The 25,739-nt window shown below is 37.9% G+C and overlaps 1 protein-coding gene across 5 annotated transcripts in view; it reads left to right on the top strand.

The window, feature by feature from the left end:
* CEMIP (cell migration inducing hyaluronidase 1) overlaps positions 1 to 25,739 on the top strand; it is an 89,473-nt gene that overhangs the window by 48,184 nt on the left and 15,550 nt on the right. For all 5 annotated transcript variants that reach the window (XM_072148470.1, XM_072148469.1, XM_072148471.1 and 2 more), the window contains exons 9-20: positions 222 to 343; positions 3,331 to 3,472; positions 5,234 to 5,425; positions 17,520 to 17,689; positions 17,834 to 18,043; positions 18,841 to 19,046; positions 19,767 to 19,836; positions 20,298 to 20,426; positions 21,429 to 21,514; positions 22,658 to 22,789; positions 24,209 to 24,244; positions 25,531 to 25,686. In XM_072148470.1, the coding sequence (XP_072004571.1) occupies positions 222 to 343; positions 3,331 to 3,472; positions 5,234 to 5,425; positions 17,520 to 17,689; positions 17,834 to 18,043; positions 18,841 to 19,046; positions 19,767 to 19,836; positions 20,298 to 20,426; positions 21,429 to 21,514; positions 22,658 to 22,789; positions 24,209 to 24,244; positions 25,531 to 25,686 (1,651 nt within the window). The remainder of the gene's footprint in view (positions 1 to 221; positions 344 to 3,330; positions 3,473 to 5,233; positions 5,426 to 17,519; positions 17,690 to 17,833; positions 18,044 to 18,840; positions 19,047 to 19,766; positions 19,837 to 20,297; positions 20,427 to 21,428; positions 21,515 to 22,657; positions 22,790 to 24,208; positions 24,245 to 25,530; positions 25,687 to 25,739) is intronic.

Raw genomic sequence — 25,739 nt, 5'->3', positions numbered from 1 at the left:
AACCGGACCGCCCCAACCCCCCCTATACAGAATTATACTACACCTATAGACCATCTTTGGTATACAATATATTGGACAGGTGTGATACATAGAGCTATTCTTTACATACTATTAACTCTCCTATACTTACATATTGTCATCCAGCTGCGGAGTACTGTGACATTCTGCCGTTATTTGTTATACTGGCTTGCATGTGATGTGTTTCTCTGTCTACATTCCAGATGTGGAGTGGACTCAGTGGTTTGACAAATATGATAGCACTCGGCTCAGAGACTGGGAAAAGCTGTCTGAATTCCAGGCTGTCTATCCAGGAAAAATATGCACCCGACCCATTGATATCCAGGTATTATTAGTATATATTATTCACATAAAATGAGCTGGATTTCATTATGCTAAAATCACAGTATTGTTTAAAGCAATGTTATGCAAGCAATTTTCGTACCCTATACTATCTATTAAGTCAGGATAGATCCCAAATAGTAAACCTGGACAGTGATGTGACACCCGTTACCCACAAGATCAGCGAGGTGCAATGGTGCATATAACAGCAGATTGTCAATATTTGAATATTTTATATATTTTTAATCTAAATCTCATCTTAATTTTTACCTGCCATAGTTATAGTTTTGCTTTTCTCTTTCTGTACTATTAAAAACAACAAGTTTGACACCCATGACCTCCAGCTTTTCATTACTGACCGTTCATACAACCTCATGGTGCACATACAATTACACTCTATGATCACAGTCGGCATCTTAATCTCATTGTGAACGTCTGGGTTTGTTAAAACCAACTCTGTGATGTTGACAGCCCTGTAGAGGGAGCAGCGGCTGCTACATTCCCTACTCTCTAGGTAGGGGATTAGGTGGAAAGTCATCAAACGACCTCACAGGGAGCTGAGGAGCTGTGAGGTTGTTAACAAAGGGAGAGCAAAAAATACCGGCCTAGCTGTACAACGTTAATTTGATACTCTCTGAATAAAGCTTTATTGAATGAAAATGCCGGCCTAGATTAAAGATTATGAGAAAAGAGTCATTAGTCTGTCTCTGGATTTCTGCTGCCCTCGGATTAATTAAAGTGGCTTTGGCCATTGATAAATCTCCTGGTGTGTGATGCTATGGGGGTTGTTTGTGACAGTAACAAAAAAAGTGGCAATATACTATCAAAAGTCGCAGCACATAGACCAGGGTGAGGACTGGAGTCAAGTTGTGCCACAATGGAAAGTCACAATTCATGAATTCAGTCCTGTTGTGAAAACAAGTCTATGCAAATAATGCATTTGGTGCAAACAGGGTTTAAAAAAGACAATGATACTTCACTCCCTTCACACACATTAACACCTTACCAACATGTAACATATTAGTATGTCACACATCGATTACAGGAGTAGAGAGAGGGCCCACAAGCTGACCCCTCCCGCATGCTGGCTGTTGGCTGTTAATTGCAGCAAACGCCCACCCGTAACACCCACAATCGGTGCTAGCAAATATTGGCGGTGCATGGGAACCACCATATTGACTTTGATCGTTGCTCCCTGTGACCTCATTGGGGAATGAAGACATGTTGCCATGACAGCCATGGGTCTTTATAAAACCCGAGGGTGTGTAACTTCTTAAAATGTGTTACAATATGCCATAGTATGGCAGTATATGGTAGGATCAATCAGACAATCTGGGGTTAAAGTAAAAATAGTAAAAAAAAAAACCAAAGTTTAAATTGACCCCTAAATTGATATAAAAATAAATAAACAAATAAATAAAATAATAGACATATAAGGCCATTTTGGCCATTTTGCAACATATACAAAAGTTGCAAAAAAGTGATCAAAAGGTCCCAAAATGGTAGCATGTGAGTTGGGGTGCACAGTGATAGCTGTAAAAAACAAATCCACAACAAAATGGTGCAGATGAGTTTTTTCACCTGTTTCCCCGCTGCTTAGTAAAATTAAGAAGGCATGGGATATTAAATACCATCACTTTGAAGTCCAATTTGTTATGCAGAAAACAAATCCACACACATCTCTGTACAAGGAAAAATAAAAAAGTTAAAAAAGTATTTTTTAGTAGTGAAAAATGAAAAAAAAGGGACCCATTCGTTAAGGAGTTAAACAAGATCAGTTGAGTAATAAATATAGCGGGGGGTTGAGTAAATTTTTTTGTTTTTTTTCATAGCGGGACATGGAGGATGGGCAGGGGATTCTACAGAAAGGGGGCTATAGTGCCTGCTGGTGTGGGGGCACTCTTGACTATTGGGTGCTGGTGTGGGGGCACTATGATTATTGACTACTGTGTGGGAGGACTCTAACTATTGTTTACTGTGTTGGAGCACGTACTGGCCATGCCGACATCTCAGGTTATTTCTTTGCCCTAAAATAGCTGATTGTAATGGTAAAGCTGAATAAATGTAGATACATTAAAACAGCAATAAAATGACTTTCCACACCTTTAAGGCAACCACAAAGCTAATGTGAACCCTGGCGAAAATTAGTTTGACACCCCTGGTATACACATATATAGTGGATAGTATTTGGCTTTGTTAAGGCTGCGAAGATGTGACACAAAGTTGCAGCTAACTGGGGTCCAACAAAACGAAGCCACGCTATTCTACATTAGGATGTTTCTCTGGTTATTACCTTATATACTCGAGTATAAGCCTAGTTTTTCAGCACAAAAAATTGTGCTGAAAACCCAAACTCGGCTTATACTCAAGTAAAAAATATATAGGTTTTACCAGGTTTTTGTGGTAAAATTAGGAGCCCCGGCTTATACTTGGGTCGGCTTATACTCGAGTATATACGGTAATTTGTGACATTTGAATTTTACAATCCTTCTGCACTAGGAATAGGACTCCCTTTGGTTTTATACTGTAATTTTATGTGTAAAATGTGCAAGTCAAGTTCAGGGTGTGCAAGTCAAAATCTTTCAATATTTGCATGTGGAAAGCTTACGACTAATAAAAGTTACAAAGTTTAACTGTTTGAAGGTCACACACTTTGTCAGAGAAATTGTTAAACTTGTATCACACAAAAGGAGTTCAGAATTCTAGAGGAGCAGGCAGCGGTATAGTTCATCATCTGTGATAGTGGGTGTAGGGTCATGCGTGTTATCTAGAACTCATTGTAAGCAGGCTTGCCCCTGTAGCCATAATGACTGACTGGTAGCCATCAGTACATCTGTCTGCTTTCCCATGTATTTCAAAGCCCCTTTCAGAAGCAGCATTTAACATTACTTATGTTTCAATAACCTGTATTACAAAGTGTAAGCACTTAATATGCTCACACATTGTACATTAATATATCTATGTGTAACCCCTGTATTCTTCTGTCCTCAGGTCACTACAGTGGATGGGATCAATATAGATACACAGGTCTTCTATAAAGGAGGCTACGATTATAGGTTTGAATGCCGCCAGAACAACCAGGTGCATGCTCAGTGCCCAAACTACAAAGTCCGTTTCCTTTGTGGAAAGCCAGGTGAGTATTTACATACAGGACACAAATTCACAACTAGCACTGCAGCCCCTCATTGTCTATACAAAATGTTTCATCACTTTTTTTTTACAATTGGACAATTGATCTTTCCCTTCAGCATGGCACCTCCTGTCACCATCAGCCTAGGTTGCTATATAGGGGCGCAGTGATTAAAGGAAACCTACCATCAGGTTCCTCCTAACATCCCAAGCTCTAATCCATCTTTGTCTAAACATTTAATACTTCCTAACCCTATCTAAACTTTATCTAACTAATATACAAATTTACTATGGAGGCTATTTGGGCATGGAATATCCTTTGTTCCCACAGCACAGAGAGGCTACTCCACACCCCAGTAGTCTCTGTCAAAAAATTGGTGAATTAGTTGGATGAGGTAAGGAAGTAATAAAGGATTAGACAAAAGTAGTTTAGTGTTTAGAATGCTAGGAGGAACCTACCATTGAATCTACCTTAATAGATAGTTCCTGATGGAAGGTTTCCGTTGAGTTACATCTTGCTATAGCCTAACACAGGTCGATTCAACGCCACTGCTGAGCCTCTGTATACCAATAGGCTGGTGGCAACAGGAGGCACTATGCTGGACCAACAGCAAAAGACTAAGTCTACATTCACACTGCCGTTGCCCGCCCGTACCGTACCGTAGCGGGCAACGGCAGTGCACGGGGAGAGGAGGAGGAGGTGAGCGCAGCTCACCCCCGCCCCTCTCCATAGAGATACATGGCGCACGGCGTCGTATTACAGGAAAAGATAGGACATGTCCTACCTTTTTCCCAGGTACAGAGCGGTACGGTGCCGCAAGTGTGCTGCACCGTACCGCTCCCGTAGGGCGCGGTGTGCCCATTGCCGTCTATGGGGGACGTATATCGGCTGTATATACGTCGGCCGTATATACGTCCCCCATACGGTAGTGTGAATGTAGCCTAAGGTAAGAATTGCTTCTTTATTATTTTTACACCACCCAGAGCCACGTAAACCCTTTAGGGTAAACTTTTTATGCTGCTTTGTGACCATATAGGGTTAATAAGAGTGTGTGTGGTCACTGGCATAGGGCAAGAACCTTTTTGTTTTTATTAGTGCACTGAAGCAATACTGTCGTCCCATAAAAACAATGGGTGTTTTTTGATGTGGACTTTGGCAAGAAAACTCTACAAGTCCATGTTAAAAAAAATCTGAGTGATTATACCCTAAAAAAACAGTGCAGCCAAAATGAATGTATTTTGAAAAATATTTTCATTAAAATTGGCATTGTTACACAATTGTCAACTGCATCATCCTTCCCACATGTTATAAGTAAAAAATCCTGTTTTATTTTCCCTTCTCAAAATTAATTTGTTACGGGTGTTAGAATATCCCACATGGAATTGAATGTCCGTGTTACTATGCAAGATGAGTATTCTGTTCCATTTTTATGTAACAACGCACGTGCCCAGTTGTTTCCCATGTTCTCTAATCTCCCTCCTGACCTTTACTGGCATATTAAATTCTAAGTGAAGTATACATTATTATGATATGTAGTCATAAATTAAACAGATTTTAAAATTTCTGAAGAATATATCTTGCAGAATGACATTGAATGTCACTGCAGTCAGACACCAAAGAAAAATGTAAGATTTTATAGTGTAAAGAAAAATGTTTTAAGATTTGATGTCGTTTGGTAACTTTGAAAGTCATGTAGGAAAATGCAATTCTATAGATCAAATAAAAATAGTATACAAATAGATGATTTTGTTCTGTGTCTTACAGTGAAGCCCAGACTGACAGTGACTGTTGATACCAACGTGAACAGCACCATCCTGCATCTGGCTGATAATGCCCGCTCCTGGAAAGCTGGAGATACCATTGTGGTGACCAGTACAGATTACAGCATGTACCAGGCAGAAGAGTTCACAATACTTCCATGCAGGGCTTGTGCTCCCAACCAGGTCAAAGTGGAAGGTAAAAAAAATTTCTGCACTTAATCATTTGTCTATATAAGATAATATTTTAATAGGACATACAATAAGTTACTAATCCCCTATCACTACAGTACTGCTACTACCTGACCCTCCTATATTCTTCAGTGGTGATCACATCCTAGAACAGATCCATGTGATTAACATTTCCTAAAAATAAATCTAGATGTCAAGGGAAGACCCCACCACAGATGATTTTTTTTTTTTATAATTGCTAATACATAAGATAAAAGAAGCAATGTTTCACATATTAAGGAGCTTATGTAGTTGTGGCAGTGGATTGAAAATTCCAAGCAGTATGAAAGGAGCATCGGTGCTGCCATTTATTGAATTTATTGGAATCCTTACCATTGGATACACTGGCAAATTGCACTTGACCCCTTATAAATATTCTTTTCCCATTGCATAATATTTTTTGAGTGTATGATTTTATAGAGCATTGTGATGATTTTTTTTGCGAGCAGATGCATTGTTGGTGATCACCATCTTGAGAAACCTCATTGTGATCATTTCCTGTAGAAAGATCGTGAGACCTGATAAGTAGTGGAACATTCCTCTCCATGCGCTACGTCACCTTTATCTTCTATATCTATCTAGACTGCTGGGGGTATTGGCTTTTGCGGAAAGTTGTATCTGGATAATTGTATCCACCCGATGTGACTTGGATTTCTTTGCCAAGGGAAAGGTTGGACATTTTTCAAAGAAAATAAAGGCGGTCAGGAAAGTGTAATAGAGAAGGGATAAAAAGCAGGCAGTGCAGTGTAAGGCAGGGTTCAGCCAGTGGATGAAAGGTCTTAGTGCATGAACCTTACATTCTATATATAGTATATCTTTGTGCAAGTGGGGTGTACCAGCACACACATCTCCCCACAAGCCGAAATATCTAGGGCATTTTACAAACACACCTTATGAGTTGTCATTTTATGGAAAAAGTATGTCCTTAGCTTAATGCCATTGAGGATTATCAATTTTAATGCTTTAAAGGGCAAAACTGGACGGTCATGGGCAGTATAGACACATGGAAATGGGTGCACCCTTGTTACACTGAGAAGCTGAAATACATAAAGACTAAAACAATTAGATATCTATTAAATATCCATCATCATACTATCTATCAATCTATATCTATCTATGAGCCATATTTAACAGACACTTATAGTAAGTGACAACAAATATCAAAAAATTTGGTATATTTAGGACATGTGCTGTTAGGGGCGGTTATACACTGTGGGTTTAAACTTTCTGTAAATCAAAGATTAAGAGGACGTCACCTCTCCAACAATAACAATCAGGGGCGTAACTTGAGGGGGCGCAGAGGGTGCGATCGCAACCGGCCCCTAGAGGCTTAGGGACCCATAAGGTGTCACTTTCCCATATGAGAAGACTAGTACTATAAAAAATACATTATAGTCAGGGGGGCTGGCACAGACTTTGCACTGGAGCCCTTCAGATTCAAGTTACGCCACTGATAACAATTACCTGTTTGCATTGTGCCAGTTCTCTCTTTTAAAGAATAGATTGACAACTGGGTGTGTTCTTATGCGTAGCCTGGTGCTGGCACCAGAGATTGGTCGGAGAGTCGACAGAGGTGATTTATCTTATTCTAAAACAGAATTCTGAAGTAAAATACGACCATACTCTATAGGTAGTTTACTTTCCAATCAGGAACCACTAATGTGTAGTGGCAGGTCAGGTTTAATGGAGGAGTAATATGTTTATACATTGAGTCTGGTTTTCTCTAAAGGGATGGAAACTTATACATATGTGACAGCTACAATGAGGCTTTTCAGTGTAAGAGCTGCTTCTATTTCACTATGCAATGAATCAGTCCTAAAGCTCTTCCTGCTCCTTTATGAACATCTGTATTTTCCCATTTGACGTTCATTTTCTCTGATTTATGGTACATATACAGACCATGCTCCGGTGTCCGCTTTAATCTGATAAGCATGATCTCTTGCTGGTGGGGACTACATGTCAAGACAGTTCAGTTCCCTGCTTCACTTGCACATGACATCCTTTTTCCTGAGGCACATCTCCACATTTTATATAAATTCCATAAACATCAAGAAAATAGAATCCAGACTGTTAGAGATTTGTAACATCTGCAAGAAAATAAAAATTAAAACTTAGATCCTGGCCCGAGAATATACTGTCTTAGTGGGTGTGAATTTATCACTATTTCCGGATTGGTGCTTTCGAGTTCAACTTGGGTGGTTTTTTTGCAAATTTGCTACCATTTGCCCCTCCAGGCTGTGAGTCAACATAAAATGTGCCCAAAAAGTCACAAATACCAGCCATTGGAGAGTTTTGTGGTTTACTCTGCAACATTTGGGGAACAAAGCCTAGTGATAAATATGACAAATTAATAGCACAACAACAACACTAAAAAAAACCAAGAGGGACAAATCAGTTGACAAAAAATACAGAAAACAAGAACGGTGATAAGTACCCCCAGAGAGTATGTAGGTAATAAGGAAAGTGTTTATAAGTGGCACACCTCAGTAGATCTTGATATAAAGCCACAAGCTGAGGTATAATGATCACTGTCATGGTGAGGGACAGGGGGCCCCATTGGAAATATTGCCCAAGGGCCCAGAGGACTCTAGGTACACCACTGGCCACCAGGCTACTTTTTTGCTGGTTTCAACAAAGACATGGGAAAACTGGATAGATGATAGATAGATAGATAGATAGATAGATAGATAGATAGATCATTGCCTAGTGTGAATCGGCACTATCAATATCAAGGCTGATCTGTGATAAAAAAAAAATGGACCCTGTGAAGTCCCTTACTTATTCACTAGACAATAGATAAGACAATACACAGAGCTGGACACATGACCTACATGAAGCACAAAGACGCTGTTAATACATTACTACATTAGTACAGGACATAGGCTGCTCCCCTTCAGCATCTGCTTCCATCATGGAGCTGAATGGACCACATGTCCACACTTGGTTATTAGAAATATTTGTCTGTTACTGCAGCCCCACTGTTCTATCCATTGCTTTGTTAGCAAGTTTCGTAAAGACTGCTTGCAATGTACATGTAGGTCAATGTCATGGTGCCAACTTTCCAGAGGATAGGCGATAACTATTTAATAATTAGGGATGACTAAAATGTGGGTTTCCTGGTTCAATACTGCAGCGGGTCAAGCACATGTGACTTGCCACATTCAGAAAAAGACCCTTCTTCTAGCTGTTGGAACAACTGATCACATGGTAATCTCCTATTGTGTGGATAAGGAATAACTTTAAGAGCTGGCACAGTGTTGTATCTCAATGCTGGCTCTAGCAGCTAGTATACTGATCTCTAGCAGTCTGTGCCGCTGAGACAGGTCCTAACAAAGAGTGATGTCAGCAGCCAAGCTTTTCATGTCAGGACTTCATAACCATCTCTGCATGTTCTATCTTTAGCCCTAATCCTCCCACGATTTTTTGAAAAATGTTTTCAATGACAAACAGAATCTACTCTATAATCACATCAAGACAGATGTTGTGTGAGTTGTACGTTTCTTTACTTTTTCATGTCACAGGATTGCAAACAAATGGTTATGCAATGCCGTGCTGAAATAAGAGCGGTGTATAGAGATTTAGCTGGATTTAAACATCTGGTTTATGGCTTTTGTGTTTAGTGTAGGTCATAGGGAACTGATATAGGAATAAAACAAGACATTAGTGAACTTGTGTAAGTTAAAATCAGTTACCGTGTATTAGATATCTGCTGGATGTTGGTATTATTATCATTACTTATGTAATTATTCCAGGTCATGTTCTTCAATATAATGGGCTGATCTTATTAAAAGGCTATTGCTATGGTTGGTTTGTATATTATAAGCTCATGAACTCCATCTAATGGTGACTGTGGGCAGCCATAATCTTACTTTTTAGTTTCTACAGTTGTTTTATTGATTTTTCAGCAAACATTGCTGTACAATACGGTTTGGGGCAAAAAGGTAATGGAACCCCACACAGGGGGACAATAAAAACATAAGCATGACAGGTGTTGTACTTCTCATCACAAAATAGAATTGAAACATTGGGGAGGGACACAAGGGGTTGGGTTTGTGACACATGTTTCACAGCGTCCCTTCAGGGTTGGCAACAGGAACCATAGACGTCATATAATTAGATATATAGATGTCATATAATTTGGGAGGTATGAGCCATGTACCATAATCTTACTTTTTTCAAAGGGAATCTGTCATACAAAGTTTTGGCCATACAAAAATGTAAACGATTTAAGCAGCCCTAGAGATCTGTGTAACCTTACCTTTGTGTGTATTGTTAGTATCAGCAGGACTGTGAAAAATGCATTTCAGGATTGTAGCACTCTGGTGTGGTGGTGTATGAGATCGCTTCACAGAACACAGCACAGCCCTTACCCCTGAGTAGGCGCTGTAGTATTTAAACAAAAGCTTACTACAGCAGTGACTCATAGTAGAGATCTCACACACCAGTGCACCACAGTATAGTATACTGACCCAACAATATATATTCAGGTGCCATGTTTTCATGATCACTTTGTTAGGAACTCAACTGCAATTCTTGGGGTCGCCATGGAGCTAGACTTCAAACTAGTTTGTTTGTTGTTGGAAGCCGCTGAAATCATTTAATCCCAATTTTCCCACCCCCATTGGTTTGATACTGATGACCGATTCTATAGATCGCGATAGGATTGTGATATTCATTACAAAGAACCCACTGAGGAACAGTAGATGCTTCACAGTAAAGAGTTAACGTTGAACCCTTCTGGTAAGCTATATTTCCAGTTTTCTATTCAGGTCACATCACAGGAACATCTGTTAGAATATCTCAAACACTAAATTTAGTTTGACCTGGCTCTGTTCTTTATTACACAGAGAGCAAGAACTTTGGCACCTCTTATAACCCATCTCCATGCTCCATAACATCATATTCAATCACTTGTCACTTAGCAATAAAAAAAACTTTAAAGAATAATATTTGTAATTATGTTATAAAATGTCTGCGTGGGTTTATAAAATCTTTATGCCATGAGTCAGGACCTGGATTACCAAAAAACAAATCTAATCCACTGCTAATTGAAGCTCCGACCTCTCTGGCAAATCGTCTACATACCCTTCTCCATAATGGGACACTTAGGACCACCAAATCCATAGAGGACTATTACAGATATGTTATTCTAACATGAGAGCCGGAGTAAAGTGATATTAAGTAGCCACTCACTCGTGGTGAGTAAACGGGTTGGAGTAGTCATTGGAGAATGTCATTATATTACAGAAACTTTGCAAATCTTTTTCTATAAATTAATTTTTAAAGAGTAACTAAACTTTTGTCAAAATTTTATAAATCAATAGTGCAGATGATAATGTGCAATATACTTTATTACAGAAATATGCTCATTTGCCCTACTTTTTTCCCTGCCTTTCTTCCTTATTTAAGGAAGTTTGTCTAAATTAGCTATCGTCCCTGTACACTGCACTAAAATCTGATCAGATAATACACTGCTCACTGCAGGAGAGAGAAGCAGAAAAGAGGCAGGGAATTACACAGTAATTCAATACAAATGATTCTATCTTTATATATTCTTTATTATTATTATTCTATATTTATAATATCTTTAATTATTCTATTATTATATCTAAAAGTGATCCTATGTGATTTGAGTATCTGCCAAGTATCCATGGAGTCATTATAGTATCAGACTGCTAAAGTATCCATATATGAATAGCTTTTTTTTAAACTAAAAGTCTATAATAATTTATCACTTTTCGATATGTACGCTAAAGTACCCTACAACTAGAACAGCTAACAAGTCTTCAATTCCTTTTCTGTAAACAACAGATGTTGTAAAGAGAATCTGTCACCTCTCCTTATATCTCACATGAAAGAATTCCAAAGTATTTTTCTTACAACTCTGTTTTGTTGTTCATTCTACAGTTTACTGTAAGCAATATGTATAATAAATATTACTATCTTTAATGAACAATAAAGACCATTAGTTAGAATTTTAGATCTAAAAAGTTAGATAAGCAGCTGAAATGTGGTAATGTTATTGACTCTAATGATATCCACATTTTTTACAGCAACCAGAAAGAGCTGTTTGTTCGTTTCTATTTAGTTTCTCAGAAAGAGATGATCAGCTGTCAATCTGTCCGCAAGTCAGTGATGAGTGACCATAGTGTAGTCATGATGGCTGATCCCAGTTCTGTATGAAAAGAACAACATTGAATAGTGGGTTGATGGGAAATGTGAATAATTGCCATACTAATTAACATGTTTAATTGAGAGAATCGGATTAGGGATACTGTATGTACCAAATGTGCACTGTAGATGAATCCCTGTGTACTTTTCAAGGTTTCATTTATGTGGCGAGAACATTTTGTTTTATATAAACATGACTCTTAAACACTTGCTGATTCCTTGCAAAAATTCCTCAAAGTATCCTCGCCGTCAGCTTTATTTATATAACTTAAGATAATATAGTGTAAGATTGCATTTTTTTTATCTTAAAAAAACATTAAGGGTGGATAAGGAAAGGCGTGGTAAAACGGGATGTTATTAAAATAGATAATGAACTTTTATGGAGAGCAGCACTACCAGGAATCTTAGCCCGTTCAGAACAAAATATTCACTTTGCACTGAAAGTTTAGAAGAAATAAACTTTGAAAGTTTTGTTCTCGGTCAGCTTTTTAAAACCCAAAAATTCACAGAAAGTTTTGCCAGTTAATTTAACTATAGATGTACCGTAAAGTTTTTGGGACTATGGCTGTGCAGACATCTGTAAGGAGCTATAGGACAACAGAAGATAAAAGGCAAGTTGTTAAAAATTCCTCATTGAATAAAAAAATCTAAATCCAGTAGCAAATTAAAATAAAATAAAATATTGGGCACAGAAATTCCATAAGAAACCTTCAACTGTCTTGATTGCAATGTAGACAATACTTATTTTTGTTGTAGAAACTAAAGGGGTATTCCTACAAAGACAAGATTCTTAATATACTGAGGATCACAAAATAACACATTCCCTAATTCAATGTTATTAACAAAAATACAGCATTTCACAGATATAATTCCAACCTGTCTCCATCAGTCCTGGTGTTTACATTTTGGTTGTCCCTGAATCCGACCATAAGCTCCTGAGTATGGTCAGCAGATTCCTGTCACATGAATAGCTTCTCCTGTAATGTAGGGACAAAGACCAGCACTACAAACTAAAGGCAAGATTAGGTCTTTATTCGAGGGGGAGGCATTGAGAGTGTATTGTATAGGAGAAATAGCAGAGCTGTGTATGTCATTGTGTCTTATATCCATCTCAGGAATCCTATCTGCCTCATTTTTCTTTTTGTATGTGTCAAATACTAGTAGAATGTTCAGAAGCCACATGGAAGTGTATATAAACCTGTACCCTGATAATCTATGCACATTGTCAGCACACAGCATCTAAGAGCACTAGAGGGATCATGAAGTGTCTCCTCAGCTAGTGCCTGCCTACACTGCTGAAACTTACAATGACCATCATTGAGTGATAGGACCAAAAACAATAATAAAACTGTAAAGCAGAGGGTTTAAAATTATTCTAATAGTGTAAACAGCACTCGGGGATTAAAATGTGAGAACTTTCTTTCATGTCCAAACCCCTTTAACCCCTTCCCGACACGCGCCGTACTAGTACGGGTCCCGGTGCATGGAGAGGGCTTGCGGGCCGAGCCCTCTCCATAGCCGGTAAGTCTTTGCTGCATATTGCAGCAAAGGCTTACCGGTAACACCCGCGATCGGTGCTAGCAATGCTGCCGGCGGCTTCAAAGAGATGGCGCCGCATGGGCGCCGCCATCTTGTCGTGGATCGCTGCTCCCCGATGACGTCACGGGGAGCGGCGATCCGTCGCCATGGTAACCTCGGGTGTTCCGAATACCCGAGGCTACTTCGTTTTAACCCATGCATTACAATGTGCTAATTGCACATTGTAATGCATGGGGAGTAAAATCCACATATACTGCCATACTGTAGTATGGCAGTATATGATAGGATCGATCAGACTACCTAGGGTTAGAGTACCCTAGGGAGTCTGAAAAATAGTAAAAGTAAAAATAAAAAAAAGTTTTAAAAAAAAAAATTATAATGAAAAACCTAAAAATTCAAATCACCCCCCTTTCCCTAGAACTGATATAAAAATAAATAAACAGTAAAAATCATAAACACATTAGGTATCGCCGCGTCCGAAAATGCCCGATCTATCAAAATATGATAATGTTTTTTCACTACGTTTAACCCTGTAACGGAAAATAGCGTCCAAATTCGAAAATGGCATTTTTTTGCCATTTTGAAAAATATAAAAAAATTAATAAAAAGTTATCAAAAGGTCGCACAGTCCCAAAAATTATAGTAGTGAAAACGCCATCAAAATTCGCAAAAAAAATGACACTATCCACAGCTCCGTACACCAAAGTATGAAAAAGTTATTGGCCCCAGAAGATGGCAAAATAAAAAATAAATATTTTGTACAGGAGGTTTTAATTTTTTTAAATGTATGAAAACATTATAAAACCTATACAAATTTGGTATCCACATGATCGTACCGACCCAAAGAATAAAGTAGACATGTCATTTGGGACGCAGAGTGAAAGCTGTAAAATCCAAGGCCACAAGAAAACGTCACAAATGTGGTTTTTCACCATTTTCACTGCATTTGGAATTTTTTTCCTGCTTCCCAGTACACGCCATAGAATATTAAATACCGTCACTATGAAGTGCAATTTGTTTAGCAGAAAATAAGCCATAACACAGCTCTTTATGTGGAAAAATAAAAAAGTTATAGATTTTTGAAGTTGGTGAGTGAAAAATGGAAGTGAAAAAACTAAAAAAAGGCCAAGTCGTTAAGGGGTTAAAGTCCTCCAGTTTTTTTATACTTTAAATTAAAAATCAGAATGCATTCTGGTAAAAGAGGCATAACTTAGCGGTTAACATTTCCAGTCTGTAGTTCTAGGTTTTAAAATTTAAAAGGTTAAACCACGTTTGAATATTATCCCCAATCCATAGGATAAGGGATTAAAAGCTGTTTGGGGAGGGTCCAACTGCTGAGAACAGAGCAATCCGAACAACAACATTAGGTCGGGGGTGTTGCAAATCACTGACCATAGTGTGCAATACCAGAAAATACAGTAAATCCTGAAAGGACTCCTAGGACACAGTGAGAGTCCTGATAACCCCGCCCACATGGGCTGATTGACGGCTGGGCTGATTGACATAGTGTATACACACTAATACAGGGAAAGCTTCCAATCTCTGTGGCACTTGTAAGGGAACATTTATTCAATATATTTGCAGAGTTTAATAATGTTCTGATATAACAGTAAAACATTGGTAAACTGTTATATTCCATATTCCATATGTGTTCATTTTTTTTTCTATGTGATTTATTATGGCTCTCTTTCTTGTTGCTCCTTAGATTTTTCATAACTCATTTCAGCTCTGGCAAAAAGGATCATGGAAACTATGTTTCCCCGATATTGTTAGTATAGGCGTGTGTCTTTTCATGCTCCAAATTGAAGGCATTCCTTATTTTTTAAATAGATCATTAAAAGGAGTAATTCCTTTTTTGTTTTAGAATTAAATGTCTCAAAATATCTTTAGTATAGTCAGTGAGCCAAGTCTGCGGAGCCGGTTTTATATATAGACAGCACACTGTGCATGTTTGGCATATTTGCGAGTGAATACAGCTTAGTATGACCTGCATTATGATGAAAAGCATAAAAGTAGGGCAGCCCCTCTGTCCAGGATAGAATACATTTTTCTATCTTAAACTCTTCCTGGTGTTATATTGCCTGTGAAGTGGATGTAAAGGTATGGTAAATTCTCACTGGAGTTTGTTTTAGATGAAATGTGATAGTCAAACCATATGTATAGATAGAGAAATGCGCACAGACATTCTCAATTTGAATCAATTACTGGAAACTGGAAAAATGATTTGATATATGTACAAATGTCTAAAACCCCTTTCCGGGCATGTCTGTTAGTAAATCTCTGGTATCATTCCAGGACATAAGGGCAAGTCTCTATCACTCCAATTTTTACTTTGCTGATCATAGAAATGCCATACAAGTGGTTGGTTTTCTGCACTCAATATTTATTCTTACCAAATGCAGAAATGAGGAAATGTATATTTCATATGTACATGGGCCATTGACCATTGGGTCTATCTGCTATAAGCCTGACAAATCACTTTACACATAGTAGATTTTGTAGCAGACAAAAAGCCTCTGCAACTGTTGATCAAAATGGAACTTGCAGCAAAATCCCAATAAAAAAATCAGATTTTGATCACAAAAAATGTGATTTAGTCTTGAGATTTTGCTGCAAGTTTTGTTTTGATCAACAGTTGCAGAGGCTTTTGCTAAGAAATCCATTGTGACTCCACCATTAATGTATTAGGAAGGCCTGGCCATTACGACCATTACCTGTCATATCCTAGGAAAATAATAAATTCTAGTTTTAATAGTTGAATAACCTCTGTTATTTAGCAACATTTATTCTATATGGGTAAATTTACAGTACATAAGGCCTATTCTTTCCTCAGGGTTATGTAAATTTTGTGTATTTGTTTGACATAAATGTACATTATGTATAAGAGTAATAGTATCAAGCTGGTCTTTTATATAACACCCATCTGTGTGCCACTATCATTGTATTCTATTGGAGTTTGCATGTAAATCCCCCTGTAATCTGTGTCTCTCATTGAGGAAAATTTATGTTTTATATCAATTCTCTGGATTTCTGTGTCAAATGTTTCTAGCTGTTGAAAAAGGCTTCCAAATGAAAGAAATGTTAATTACTTTGGCATCCGGAGTTATATAAATATATCATTTCTTGCAGGCTGAATATATTCTGCCACTACCCAGTAACTGCAGCCGCCACTTCTAGATGTATAACAAGAATGTCACATTTCAATTAGATAATTTTGGGGCAGAATCTAGATCATTGATAGTAAGGCATTTCCTCCGTGTATGAGCCTGACCAGTTTAGGTCCAGATTTTTCTTATAAATATGGATATGTGTAGTAAGGAAGCGGATGTGCCAGATTCTGGATGAATAAAGATTCATACTAAGTAGCATTTACACAGGATAGTATATGTATAATACATGTGAACATGAGTCACACATTTTGTTATTGCAGACATGTTTAAGGAATTCTGGCTTTTGTAGTCTTGTGCTGTATTGTTATATACAGTGAATGGCTTTCCATCGTTCAATTGAAGATTTTACTATTTGTGCTAAGGTGCTCTTTAAGTTGAGCAGAGAACGAGGCATTTATATGTTCCCCAGACATGACAGAGAAGACCGTTCAAGCATCGCACGCAACCAGCCTAAGAATGTTGTGCCTTGTAATCCTCTAATTCTAGTGGACAATGGAATTTTATGATGGAATTCTAGTAGGAGAGAGAAAAACAGGGACCATATGTGATGTGTAGCTTCAAAGCAGGTGGAGAAATGAAACGGCTAGACAGGTCTCTGTCATAGAACTTTTTCTGGCAAACTTATCCACCAATGTCTAGATTCCAATATTTCCTTAGAGACAGATATGAAGAAGTGCGCTCTATGACTTAACTCTTAATCAATATATCTAATCACCTACAATGCTATAAGGTGATAACCATAAGCATATGGCAGCTAGCAGTGTATCTGTCTGTACGCATGTATGGTTGGGTTTCTGATTTAGGGTATATCCACATGTGGATGCAGCCCATGGTCCAGTTAACCAGAGTCTACAGTAAAGCCCGTGTACAAGAGTGGCACTATTTCATGTTAGATCAATTGCTATTGTTTTGGAACCCGCTATGTATAACATTAGGATTTATTAAGATAAGACATTGAATTGAGTTCTATAATGAATTAACTGGTCAATTTACTGATTTGCTCAGTGATACATCTTATTGGAATTTGTTGAATTGAATGCTGAGCTACAAGTTAATATTAGACCACCTGTTGTTATTGGATCGACACAGGGATTTTGTTAGCTACATTTCCAGTATGTTTTTGCCAATTCAGAGGTGAAGAGATTTTTTTTTAACTGATGGAAATTGTCTTTCATTCTTTAGGACATGCTAAGTATCTGCATATAGGAGAAGAGATTGATGGAGTTGATATGAGAGCAGAAGTTGGTCTTCTCAGTAGGAATATTGTCATCTTTGGAGAAATGGAAGAATCATGTTACAATAATACTGTTTGTAAATTCTTTGACTTTGATACCTTTGGAGGCCATATTAAGGTAAGTCATTTATCACCACTGTATACTGAATATTGGCTTTACTATTACTATATCACAAAATAAGCAAAACATTCTAAAATAACAATTTGTGTACAGTAGAACTTTTTTAATTTAGGTCAATAATGGATTGTCGTGTTTTTTCAGATTGGCCAAGGATTCAAGGCGGTTCATTTGGAAGGCATGGAACTGAAACACATGGGACAGCAATCAATGGGGCATTACCCCATCCATTTCCACACGGCTGGTGATGTAGATGAAAAGGGAGGATATAATCCACCCACTTATGTGAAGGATATCTCCATCCACCATGCATTTTCTCGTTGTGTTACTGTTCATGGCACCAATGGTTTGCTGGTAGGTATCTACAGAGTATTGTTTAAACCTAAGCAATCAAGATAATTGGACGGGTTAAATAGATAAAGTAATACAAATATTTAGGATCTGACATCCTCATTATTTGTCAATTTATTCCACCATCAGCCTGACAAGCACTACAGTTAGCAAAAGTTCTCATGTATGTTTTAAGTCATTGGTATGTAGTTGGAATGTGCAATATGACTTACAGTTGGTTCACATTTGTCTACCCATGTAGTTTTTTCTTGGCAAAGGATAAGGCACAGGGAAATTATATCTAAACGGATCCTGTTTTTGTTTGGTGTCAACACCTAAGGCCTTGGTGAGACAGTTAAAGAAACAGGGCTTCCAGAAACAGCAATTGGATAGACATGTTTCACATCTGTTTTAGCTTCATGCTTTGCTTCAGTGGTTTAGACCTCAAATGTGGAAATTGTATATTATCCAAATTCATTGTGCTTTCTCATATCATAGTATCATAGTTTATAGGGTTGAAAAAAGACTCATGTCCTTCAAGTTCCACAAAGGAAGGGAAGGGATAAGGAAGGGATTTAAGGGAAACAATTCTATATAACATAACCGTCAATGTTATTTAGGTGTAAAAAGGCATCTAGACCCTTCCCCCTGTTGCCCCTACTGCGCCTGAGGCAGGCTATTCCACAGATTGACAGTTCTCATAGTAAAAAAGCCCTGTTGCCCTGTGTCCCTGTTTGCATACTATATGAGGTATGGGGTTAGTGCTGACTGCTTTGAATGGGGTTGTAAAAATGACCATAATTCTTGTTCTTTTTGTCAAGGTAAAGGACGTTGTGGGTTATGACACTCTCGGCCATTGCTTTTTCACGGAGGATGGCCCTGAAGAACGCAACACGTTTGACCACTGTCTAGGTCTACTGGTAAAAGCTGGGACCTTACTGCCTTCTGACAGAGATAATAAAATGTGCAAAACTATCACTGAAGGGTCCTATCCAGGATATGTAGCAAAACCCAGGCAGGACTGCAAGTAAGTATTCGGAATCTGGTGAAATGTAGCTCATATTAATACTGTTACTGATATTGTGGTTGCTGTTTGGTCTTGTTATAAATAAAATGTCAGATGCAGTGGATTAAAAATAGATATTTATTATTTCACACTATATAGACACAGAAAATTATGTCTGGTAGATTCACATACAACAATACAGGGGGCCCATAGCCAAATGTTTGTTATGGGGCCCCAAGTTGATCTCCACCCATGGATGTGTGTTATTTTATAATATTTAATAATGTTGGCCCTCCCTCCTTTTGTTCCATATGAGTGTTTGTACTCTGTAATGTAGTATTATACTTGTATACGCCCCCTATGAGTTGTAAAGCGCTACGGAATATGATGAAGCTATATAAATAATTATTATTATTATAAGTGGATAGCCAGGTGTAAACTCATTTGCTTGCTGTGGTTGCTGTGCCCCCTTTTAATTCAGGCAAGTCCTTGATTGAGTGTTAATCTAGTACTATTTTTACTGAACATTTCATCCCTTCCATATACACCTAAATGTGGAATCCAAAGTAGATCCAGAGCATTATTTAAACACTAGTTTCTTATAGGGAAAGTTAATCCTTTAGTTTCTGTGCTGTTTGATTTACCAGTAAGCCCGGTCTGAAAACAAAGTCCATCCAAATTTTCTTTTTTCGTAAGCTGGACACTTATTTTCCGCTTCTTGTGTTTTCTGTTTGTCTTTAGTGCTGTTTCCACCTTCTGGATCGCCAACCCCAATAACAACCTCATCAACTGCTCAGCCGCTGGCTCAGAAGTAAGTAAAACATTAAGACTCTTAGCTTGGCTTAATCGTACAACAGAAGCAAAGTCCGACATAAATTAGAGGTCCATCTGGAAGAGTTTATATCTTACCTTACATTTGGAATCCCCTACAAGCTCCTGCTGAGTGTGGTTCGCTGAAGCATGCTAAATAATTAAAGGCTCTATTAACCTTTTTTATTCTCACCTTGATGTTCTGGCCAGCACAGCTCTACTTTATGACCATTGAGGAGATATAAACGGTTTACATAACTCTAAAAGACATAACGGCATAAAATATCCCTAGCAGAATCCCACAAATTCTTTGTATTAAATCCATACCGCTGGAGAATCTTTGCGGAAAGTCTTCTAATGTTTTATTATAGATTTAAAGTCATTATATAATTTACTCAAATAATAGAAGTAATAATGGTATATTTTTATTTGTGACTAAAAATATTATGATTTGGATTCCAGGAAACTGGATTTTGGTTCATATTTCATCATGTACCTACTGGGCCTTCTGAGGGATTGTATGCACCAGGAAAATCTGAACTCACTCCCTTAGGAAAATTCCACAATAATCGAGCACACTCCAACTACAGGGTGAGTCCAAATAGAGGGAACAAGTATGAAAGGATGCAGTTTTCTCACCTACATATTGTGCCCCATGTATTGTGAGAACAGCATTTTATGAAGAAAGGTTTGTTCTCATATTCGAAAAATAAATAATTTTTTTTTCACATAGTTGTGTTTAACGATAATGGGAGGGTTAAAAAAAAAAGTGGACCCATAATCAAGTTGTATTCATGAGGAAAGTGCTTGACCCGCCCCTTCATCATGTCTCAATATATAAGCAGGAGCCTGTCAATCACTGCTAACAGTAGCTTCATAGCTATGTGTTTTCTTTAATTTTTGAACACTGTTCCTCACCAAGTGGCACATGCGGTTTTGACTAACAGGAGGACAGGAGGGAACTTAGTTCAGAAGCAATGTACAGTAACTAATGTAGGAGTATAATATAACCAATGATAAATTTCAAATGCTAAGTATAAGACCCTAATAGGGTCACCTATATGATAAAGTTAGAAATTCGCCATGGTGACCCGCATGTTGCCACTGGGAAACAGATCTCTTGACTTCCTGTGACATCCTGTGTCCTGCCAGCTTTCTGTGGATGGAGGGGGCTGTGCACTCATTACTGTTTGCATTCCCTCTCTGAATATCATCATAACCACTCCTGTATCCATGGTTGGAGGGGTGTGTTTATGCACTGGCTGGATGGCCCCCTCCAACCTCCGGAAGCCATCAAGGTACAGGATGTCACAAGAAGTTCCATGTACTGCTGTCCTGGAGGCACATGAGCCACAGATACTGCTGGAGAAGGCCAAACTATAACTGGGTAGGTATAATATGCATGACTCTATTAGAGGCATATACTTACCTTGCTAAAGTTTTGTATAAGTGGTTTACCTCTACAATAAAATATAGCTTGCAATGTCTATATCCACTTCTACACAGTAATTTTTCGACATTTGTCTTGTAGATTTTTTAGAATTTTATGTTATTAACAGATTTTATATCTTTCATTTATGTATGTATATTTAGGCTGGAATGATAATTGACAATGGTGTCAAAACAACTGAGGCCAGTGACAAGGATAAGAGACCGATTCTCACCCTGATTGGAGCACGGTAATTACTTGCTAATTGATACAATTTATTTTGTTTTAAGGAAAGATTCTGATGCCTTTTCCTATCTTCAGAAAATATGCTACCATGAGCAGTATGTTACAAAGCAGGAGGAGCTGAGCAAATTGTTATAAAGTTATATGGAAAAAGACTCAGTAGAATGTATTTTACATTCATCTCATTCATTCACTACCTTTCCCCTATAAGTGTTCCTATGGAGCTAGCTATTACTTACTTGAGTAGAATAGCCCACTGAACGCCAAATTATAGCAAAAGCAAGAATTAAAAAAAATCTACCATAGAGTGCTGCTTAGCTAAATTACCATCTATCCCAAATCATATTTACCAATCCAAGTACTATTGCCAAAGATCAATGTTAATGCTTCTATGTTATACATCAAGTCCTGAAATTACTAAATAATAAAATTATTCACAGGCTAAAGAACAGAAATGTATTTGATATCTGTCTACACAACATAGGGTTATAAGAATTCTGTATAGGTCTAAAATGCTGCAGCGTTTAAGAAAAGAATAGCCAGGAACGGGTAAAAGTTTGCCCATGGTGTCACCCCCCTTGCTTTTTCTCACCCGTTGTGGCTTGATTGACATTTTATTTTTATAAATGGAAAGATGTGTCAAAATCCAACCCTAGTGGGAAGAAAGCTGGCGACGAGCCACCCACATGAATATTCTCCCTATTACTGGCTCATACTTAAGCTATGTATTCTCTGAATTACCACAAAGTAAAACATAGTTTGAAGGAAGTTCAGGATTTCATGTTTTACATTAAGACAGCATCAATCTCTTGACAGATTCCCTTTAAACTAAATCATTACATTAAATACTTTAAAATTTGTCTGCAACTTAAATTGCTGCTGATGGCTTCTTTATTGCGATAGAGGAATATTTCTTTTATCTGTTATCTAAATACATGCCTTATGAAATTCAAGGAAATGCCATAAAGGCCACAAAGTAGCCGCTTGTAATACAATACTTGCACAATTTCATTAGAACAATCAGAAACCAAGTCTGGCTTCTTGCTTTGCAATAAAATAATAAAGTGTTTTATTAAAGTGCATGCACAGCTCAGTTGTTAATATCCCCCAGCCCTGAAGTCTGCTTTTTGTATCTTCGTCTCTTGAACAGGTATGGCCCACATCAGGATGCTGATCCTTTCAAGCCAAGAGTACCTGCAATAATCCAGCGTTTTATTGCTTACAAGAACCAGGACCATGGAGCCTGGCTGCGGGGAGGAGATGTTTGGCTGGATAGCTGCCAGTAAGTTCAGAATTTTTACAGTCTGTGATGTGAAGCCTCTTGTTTATTGTATTTCAGATAAGCTTCTAGAATAACCATAGGCAGATGGTATTTTTAATAAAATAAAGAATGTGCCATAGATCAGAACACATTTTGGAGCCCATTTTAACGACTTATTTGTGTTAACCCATCTATACTGTCAGAAATACAGTACATAGGTGTGTGCTGTTTATAAGTGGAACAATAGGATTTTATTGATCTCTAACAGTTTGGATTTGGGCCAGTATGGTGATTTCTGTAGATATCACCTACCATATCCAAAGAATGGGTTATATTTCGGTTAATGTTGTTGACCAGGATAGGGCCTAACTCGCTGATCGGTGGGGGTCTCATTGATGAGACCTCCACAGATCACGAGCATGGGAGGGTCCAATGTACAACCGTTGGACCACTCGTTGGCGCTTTGCAATCTCCAGCAGCTCCATAGAGATGAGCAGAGCATCTCTATGGGATCCCCCGTTCTCGTGATCTGTGTGGTCTCATCACTGAGACCCCACCGATTAGCAACTTAGGCCCCATTCTGTGGCTAGGGCCTAATTTGTTTCGTGGGAAAACCCCTTTAACCTAAGTGCAAACCTGCAGATCCTATCCTATGCCTGTATCGGTTTCTTGCCATTAAAATTACAAAGAAAGCCCCTCTCTTCCTCCCTCTAACCAATCTTTCTTTACCAGTTACTATGTCAACTTGGAGCATAACAAAGGTCTCCGGGACTGCCATAAAGTCCCTATTAGGCCATGCCCTAGAATAAAACTTGAAATGATTGCTAGAAGCCCCCAAGGAGACAAAAACTCTGTACAAATTATATAAACCACTTTTCTCCATATAAGTAAAATAATAAAAGTTACACACAAATTGGTAACTTAAAAATAGTACCATTGCTAAATGCATCAGTAGTTATGTCAGGTCTTCCACAACAACAAACGCTCTTGTTAGCTGAGCTCTACTCTGGATACCGAGGGGTCTAAGCTCAATGTTGTATCTTTTTGGCTTCTGTGTTTTCAATGCGAGAAAAGTGACAGGATCTACTCCCTTTCCCTCTGGAATTTTGTTTTACATCTCTTACATCTACATATTTCAGTTTTATAACTAGATAGACAACAGTCTTACCACACCCAGTCTTTTTCTATCCAGAATACTGGCATTCACATGTAAAGTTGATGAAGCGTTGGTATTTTATTAGTCATAAGATTATAAAAGTAATGATAATAATAACAACAGACACATACCGTACATTTTATAAAATTATTTATTTCATTTCACTGATCCCATATGGGAAACTATAGCAATATCTCTCCAAAAGCAAATGTTATGGTTCATGTACAATAGACATCATTGCAATGTTTTTGCCTAAGTACTCACTTGTTTTTTTTCTTCTTCAGGTTTTCTGACAATGGAATAAGTTTAACTTTGGCCAGGTAGTTATATACTTTTTTATGTTGATATTTAAAATAAATCAAGGTATTTTTTATAATGTACAGTTATGAAAAGTTATGCAACTTTCTAATATACTTTAAAAGACATTTAGCAATCCCTTACTCCGGAATTCTGGTTTTAAATATGTTGTGATTTTTTGCATGCTTTTTGCCAATCAATTTCTTGAGAATGCTGTAGCTACACTGATGCAGGAAGATATCTTGTTTAATTCCTGAGATGAGTGTTTTTAAAAAAAAAAAACTATTATAAAATTCAGGATAATGAGGCTCTGTCGTAGCTTTGGCTAACTCAGCGCTACTCGTCTTGCACTACTTCAGAGAATGATGTAATCATTGTGTTGTGCCTGACAGAAGCAATCAATCGCCGCACCATCCCCCAGCTGCTGTGTATGAGTGATCCAGGTCAGGTTGATTAGTCCTGTCTGGGCAGTTCAGGAAGCTCTGTGTAATGTGTTTATGAACGGCAAGCAGAATGCAACCCTACATTCCCAAGGTCCAGAATTTTATTATTGTTTTTTCAGCAAAACCACTCAGCTCAGGGATTAAACAGGATATGTTTCTGCATCAGTGTAGCTACAACATTCTCAAGGTATGTTTGCTTCATAATGCATGAAATCAAATGGTAGTTTTCCTTTAAAGATGTCCCACATTTATTAACAGTTCTGAAATGTTTTGTCTAAGCAACTCAATCTCCAGGAAAATATAATGATAATAAATCCCCCCCCCCCCCTCTGAGTTTTAATATCTCAGATAATAAAAACCTGACTTAGCGACAAACTTTCTTGTATCAAGCTGAAGCAGTTGGACTTAAAGGTTTTTGCTGGGATAGGAATCTTTCATATGGGCCCCAGTGGGTGTAAAAATAACAAACACTCTATGCTTACTTCTCTCCCGTGCTCCTTTCCAGTGTGGTGCCTCCGTCACTGCTGACTTCTGCTTGTATACAGAGGCTCAGCAGTGATTCAATGTCTAGCTGCAGATCTGGCCTGTATTAGGTATGCTAGCAGAAGCCAGATCTGATGGGGGACATTGTGCACTGGAGAGAGGTAAGTATAGGGTGGCATAAAAAGACACAATTTCTGATGCATACTATTTTTGCAACTAAATGATTGCAAATGTGCCCTACACTGTTCTTCAATGTTTTTTGGAAAGTTGCCGAAATTTTTCTTTTCAATTTTTTCTTTTCAAGTTGAGATAAAACTCATCTTAGATTCAAACACTTTTTATATCCCAAATTCCCTTTCTTAATGAGATATGTTGTTTTGTAGTGGAGGGACCTTTCCAGATGATGATGGATCCAAGCAAGAAGTCAAAAACAGCATATTTGTTGGAGAAAGTAACAATGTGGGAACAGAAATGATGGACAACCTTGTCTGGGGTCCTGGAGGACTTGATCACAATGGAAGGACATTACCAAGAGCAGTGTATGTACTGAAATACTTCAGTTTTCTTCATGTTATAATCTCTAGTTCAGAAT

This window comes from Engystomops pustulosus, chromosome 4 (assembly GCF_040894005.1).
Source record: "Engystomops pustulosus chromosome 4, aEngPut4.maternal, whole genome shotgun sequence".
NCBI lineage: Eukaryota > Metazoa > Chordata > Amphibia > Anura > Leptodactylidae > Engystomops > Engystomops pustulosus.
Note: the sequence above shows the minus strand (reverse complement) of the source record. Positions and strands in the feature narration are given on the sequence as shown.